This window comes from Protopterus annectens, chromosome 2.part0 (assembly GCF_019279795.1).
Source record: "Protopterus annectens isolate FY-2018-M chromosome 2.part0, PAN1.0, whole genome shotgun sequence".
Lineage (NCBI taxonomy): Eukaryota > Metazoa > Chordata > Ceratodontiformes > Protopteridae > Protopterus > Protopterus annectens.
Genome location: NC_056728.1, coordinates 42,818,225 through 42,824,359, shown reverse-complemented (window position 1 = coordinate 42,824,359; position 6,135 = coordinate 42,818,225). Strand labels below are relative to the sequence as shown.

General features: G+C 37.4%; 1 protein-coding gene across 1 annotated transcript in view; it reads left to right on the top strand.

Moving 5' to 3' along the window:
* Positions 1-1,511: 1,511 nt before the first annotated feature.
* COPS8 (COP9 signalosome subunit 8) overlaps positions 1,512-6,135 on the top strand; it is a 367,147-nt gene continuing 362,523 nt past the window's right edge. Inside the window, exon 1 of the mRNA XM_044060526.1 lies at positions 1,512-1,665. Coding sequence (XP_043916461.1) covers positions 1,579-1,665 — 87 coding nt within the window. The 5' untranslated portion in view covers positions 1,512-1,578. The remainder of the gene's footprint in view (positions 1,666-6,135) is intronic.

Below are 6,135 nucleotides of genomic sequence, written 5' to 3'. Positions count from 1 at the left end.
CCAGCAAATGTGCTCTGGCTGATCTGTCACCTTCCGTCATCCTTGGAGCACAGAAAACACAACCATCAAAGTTGTAATTTTTACCTTTGTACAAGGGGAAAAGTGGATGTGAATCTACACAATGTTGTGGCCTAATGTCAGCGATAACTACGTTGAGTTGTTTTGGATAACCGTAGCAAATCACATGGATGCTTCAGGGGATTTTGACTTTCTACAGCTGGAACATTTTGCCTTGAGTGTGTTGATGATGCCTTTCAGTAATGCATCCATAGAAAGAACTTTCTCTGAAATGAATGTCTAAAATGAAACTGAGAAACAGAATGCAGCAATTTGGCAAGGCATGCTAGAAGCTTTGTTACGCATTCAAAGCTACATGAAGCACAAAGGGATCTGTTGCAATGGATTTATACAAATAACAGCAATGCTTAGTAAATTCAATTTGAACGTGTATTCAACTGATGATCATGATGATAACGTTCTACCTGAAGAATATTTTGCAGATACATAAGTATCAGGCAATTAAGATTAATTATTAGTCATTTATAACATATTTTACAAATAGTTTTATCACGTTGTCAGCAAGTGCAGTCCCTTGTTACAATTAGGTTTATTATGACTTTAATTATAGCTGATTTATAGCATTTTGTTCTTATTTACTCTAGGGGATATGAAGAAACACATTGGGCTGATTTTTTTAGGTAAGCAGGCAGGATTTTACAAAAAGTATCTGGCAACCCAGACTCAATCCAGTGTTCTCCATTATTGTTGGACTAGCAACTTTGGCATAGTTTAGTAATAATATTAGTATGTGCTCCCGTCTTCCCACTGCAGTCCCATTGGCCCCAATCAACAGTTATTCAAAAGATGCTATTCTAGAGACTTGATATAAAAATGTAATATTGTATATATATACCCATAACCACTTCAGTATGTAAAATAAATGCGGAGTAATGGAGGATAATTATACAAGAAATAGGGCACAAAATGTTCCTAGCACTGCATTGCTTTAGAGCTTTGAGGTGTAACGTTTTGGCAGTACTTCATTTCTTTCAACTACTGAACTAATTCCACAAATACCTCTCAACTGTACCTCATAACGAGGTATGTTATTCATTTGGAGGCTTTAATGCAGCGTTACATTCTTTTCCAAGCTGGTTTTGTCACACATTCATTGTTAATACGTTTTTAACTGGTAAATAAAATCAAATAATAGTAATTCATCAAAAACAGTTTTTACATAAATATAAAAATACAGTTATTAAGCATGCAGAGTCTCCTAGTTGAAGTTAAGCGTTACACGTTTTGCCCGTTTGTTCCAAGTCATAAGAGGATGCATCTCCAATAATGTACAGCAGTGCCTTCCAAAACAATGACACACACTACTAGGTAAAAAAGCATAACTGTTAAATTGTTCATTTTCTACGGGAGTACGAAAACAAAACGGCCATTACCCGGAAGCTGTATTTAATTGTCGCAGTTGCACGAGCCAGATAAGGTGACTATTAACCATAGTATTTCGAGTGAACCGGATAAGGAACATTTAGAGAGCGTACAGGTTCTTTGCTTTCACTTCTTGAGATGAAAATGCCGTCTTTGGTTACTATGGCAGAGAACCCTGTTAGTAATAAGAAGCTCATACATCAGTTGGAGAACCAGGAACTAGAGGTATAATGAAAGCGGAGAAATGTTGGTTAGAAGATGGAACTTGGAAAGAAGAAACTAGGTTATATACTGACGTGACTGTTCATATTTTTGTGTCATATGTGAAGGAATAGCGGAATTTCTTGTTTGATGTTACAAGTATTTGAGAACGAGCTTGACTGCTTATATTTTTAAAAAAGCTGTTATTGTTGTCATGTGGAACCGCATTTTAGGGCATTCCTCCTGCATGTTAAATCCAAGAGTAGGCAGTGTTATGCCCATACTGTTATGCTGTCTTTGCATTTTTAGAGGCACTTCATGATTTTAGAATCAATATTTAGTATTTGGACCATTTTCATTCTTAATTCTGGTCATGCTTTGTGACCTGTTCTCTACCCTGTGCCACTCACAATCAAACCTGGAAGTGCAAAATATATAAACCGACCATGGTTTGCAGTTGGAAATAGCATTGTCTTTGTGTACAGAGGTAAAATCATTGATGTACTTCACAATGTTTAGTATCTGTAATGTGTGATGTTCCATGAGTTGTAAATGTGGATAGGTTTTATTGGTGAATTCAGAATGGATATCAGTGGTGACTGTATGTGGTCAGAGATGGACATTAATTAACTCACAAAAATGGAATTTGAAATATTCCTGAGTATATTTACTGTTCATTTGTTTTTGAAGTATGCATCATTAGCCATAAAAGAATACAAACTTAAGCACAAAGGATTTCAAAAGCTCCTAACGGGGGCTTCTAATTGCAGAATACTGCACTAATAAAAGCAAAACCAAAAAATTGTTAATTTTGTGGAAGTACAAAATTAAGTACTTTGAGTGTGCAGTCTGCATTCAGTGTTTCCAGTTGGTGTTAGTGCATACTCTGCTATCCAGCCTCAGTCCATATTACAGCCTCATGTACAGTGTTCAAAATTATGTGAATTCTCTGTGTGCTGTCAACCAGACAGTCTCTCGTCTGTCACCCCATAATGACCCCATAAGTAGTTATAGCTGTTGTTTTTTATAGTATAGACTAAAAGGAGAACACAGCTCATGCTCTGGACTTTAGAGCTGTTAGTTTATTATTTTTCACCACAGCTATAGCAAATGTCATTGGAATCAGTTGACAACAGAGGTGCAATTATTCCCATCTTCTAATTGTGAAAATACTTATCTGTGCATTTTAGAAGTAAAAAATAAAACCACTAATTTTTGTCCTTAAAAATTAGTGTTTTAAAAATATGACATGTTCCCACAAATAAAAAAATCATATATAAAACACCTGGAATCAGTACTCATAAATTCAGGATACAGTTATCCCATCACCTTTACAGCTGAAATACATTCTAATGTCCTACTTCCTGTGCACCTGGAGGCACACGGTTAAGTACAGATTGTAGCTGAATACCTTGAATATTTGTAAACTAATTTCTCAGAAGCTGCCATTGTTTCGGTGATGTAACCGTAGGCACTACTGTATTATATTCTTCTACTGTAAGGGTTTGGTTTAAGACTTCTTTTTCAGGGTGAGAAATGCAGTGCAGACCCGTAAAGTATCAGTTTTCATTTAGCAAAAATGGGTGAGAAATGCAGTACAAACCCATAAATATCAGTAAATCAGTTTTCATTTCAGGAAAAAAAAATACTGGATTGTTTCAGAACAGTAACTTTTTCTTTTAACTGGAATAATGACATCACCCAAACTCCCTGTATAGATGATGGCAGTATGGCCAAGCATGCATGTATTTTTAAAGGTTTAATTTCAGCTTTAGGTGCAGTTTATGCCCCAGTGTCAAAGTATAAGTCCTTGTAATTCTTACTAAGAGCTATCAAAATGTATAGAAATATGTTTTATATGTAGATGTTCAGTGCAGAGTTTTACATGCATTTCACAGTTTTTCTGTCATGTTTTGCACTCGTTTTCTATTAGGACAGGCATATGACCTCTTATGTGTGTTAGGAATGGAATGCGTTTCCAGAATTTTTCTTTTTAGTTAGCCTTGTACACACCTATGAGTCTATATATACTAACTACCACTAGGGTCTTTTTCAGCCTAGCCATGAATCCCAAATCTCTGACAAGTTTTAGCACACTTGGTAAGTGTAAGTGGGGCTTGGGAGATGAAACCTGTACATACAGGGGCCCTTTTCAAGGTTGCCTGTGTCCATTAGAAACATAGGTGCCAAACCAGGAATTAATTTCCTTTTCCTCATCCAGTTGTCTGATTTGCACTTGAATTGGCTTAGGGAGGAGCTCTGTTTCAGATAGATGGGAAACCTGATACATATCTGTCTGCAGCAGGTTCTATTTATCACAGGCAAGGTTTAAATCTTTAGAATGGGTAATTCTGGTAGTGTTTGTTTTGCAGATATATGGGAGTTACATTAGCGTGGGATCAGACATTGGTTTGTATGCTAGGCAAATATCTCACCTCAAAAGCCTGTTGGTGACAATTCAGGGATAGTCTTTGAGATGGTCTGCATATGGCAAGTTAGTCAAATTACCATATGATCGAACCACAGAACGTTATACAGGCTAAATATCATAAACTGAAAACATCAAGTAGCAGATCATCGAATCCACAGCAAAAACCTGACTAGAGTGTTTAACTTCCCGCTACTGTCTTCATTCACAATGTGGTAAGATATTTAATAGGACCTGTCACGTTAACAGACAGATCTGAGCTTTTAAACATGGCGGAGAACACAAACTTCTGCCCTGGAGTAGTAGGAAACCTCTACCATTTAACTAAGTCACAAAAGGGTAAGGATGTACTAATTATCGATGGATATATGTGTACAACTTAGAGCGGACTTTGAATGCTAAAAGGTACTGGTGCTGTAAACAGAAACTAGGCAGCAAGTGTAAAAGACGTATAACGTTCCGCATGTCTGATAGTGAGAAATTGTATAAAAGTGCTGCACATAGCCATACCGGCGATACGTCCGAAGTGCAGAGGTACATAATGTATGCTGAGCTAAAGCAAAAGGCTATTTTGTCCCGAGACACTCCATGTTTCGTTGTTGATGATGTGATGTCTTCGAGCAGTTTAGAGACTGTATCTAATTTACTTTAGAAAAGCTTTACTGCAGCAAGTAGGTAGGCTTCGTAGGAAGCAGTCTAGGGTATCAATTACCAGAACAACAACGCTTGAGAATGTGGATGTGTCCGAATTTCATTTGAAAGATGGAACGTTTCCTAGTAAATGTGTAATAGGTAGGTCTACTGACATGACTGTGTTGATAATTACTACTGTTAATAATCTTTATGATTTGAGCAGGTGTACAATATGGCTGATGGACGGTACTTTCTTTTATAGAGGAACGATTTGCCGTCAATTGTACAGCTTACATGGATTTGTGAGTATGGGTGTTACACACGGACAGTACCTTTGTTATACTGCTTAATGAGCAAGAAGTCTTTGAAAAGCTATAATGTTATGTGGCATTGTGTGTTATCCATGATGGCTGAAAACAACTTTGTAACTAGTGTGAAATTTGTGTTATGAGACTTTGAAATTGCCGCTATTAAAAGTTTGAGGTTGAATTTAAATGGGATTGTACCTAAAGGCTGTCTTTTTCACTTCAGTCAAAATATATGGCGCAAACTGCAACATCTTGGCTTAGCTACATTATATAACAAGTGTCAACATTTTCAAACTGCAATGAAGTGCTTAATAGCATTGCCATTTTTACCAGAGGAGGAGGTGATACCTGCATTTAATGTACTAAAGCAGTCTTATCCTGAAGAGGGGCAACCTTTGCTGAGATGCTTCACTGACTGGTACTTATTAGATAAACCGCTTAAATTTTCCACTAGAATTATAGCATTTGTTAGATTTCCACCGTTCTTCCCTAAAGAGTTTTGGAATGTTTTCCAGCTGAATGTGCAATGCTTGCCGCGTACACAAAACGGTATAGAAGGGTAGCATCACCGACTGAAGTGTATGTTGGGGGCTTGTGCTACTGATTTGGTAGTTTTGATGTCAACATTGGCCAGGGAACAAAATAGGATTGAAGAGCTACGTGTTCGCATGGCAGCCGGATGTCCACCGTCGCCTAGACGATGGAAAATTGTGTTACGTGAAAGTCATTTTGAGAGGGTTTTACAAAGTAGGACAAGTTTGCTGAAGCTCTGATCTCGCATCACTGTAAATATTGTTCATTGAAATGCTACTCCTGGTGTGTGCTGTTATTTAGAGAATGATATGCTGTTTTTCTTGTTGGGATTGACGTAGTTTTCGTTTGGTTTGGAGTGCACCTAATTATGTTGTATAACAGAATATGTATTGTGATGGGAATAATTCACTTTGCATCGGGACTTTGAGGGTACTGATTGTGTATATCACTACCTTGTAGGGTGTAAGGGAAGTTTGTGTTCTCTGTGGTGTGCTATTCGATGATATGATGTCTGACTAGTGTTTTTGTGTGGTGTTTCTCACTTTGCACTGTTTTCAGGCTTGGATGCGATGTTCTGGGTGTCGATGTTGT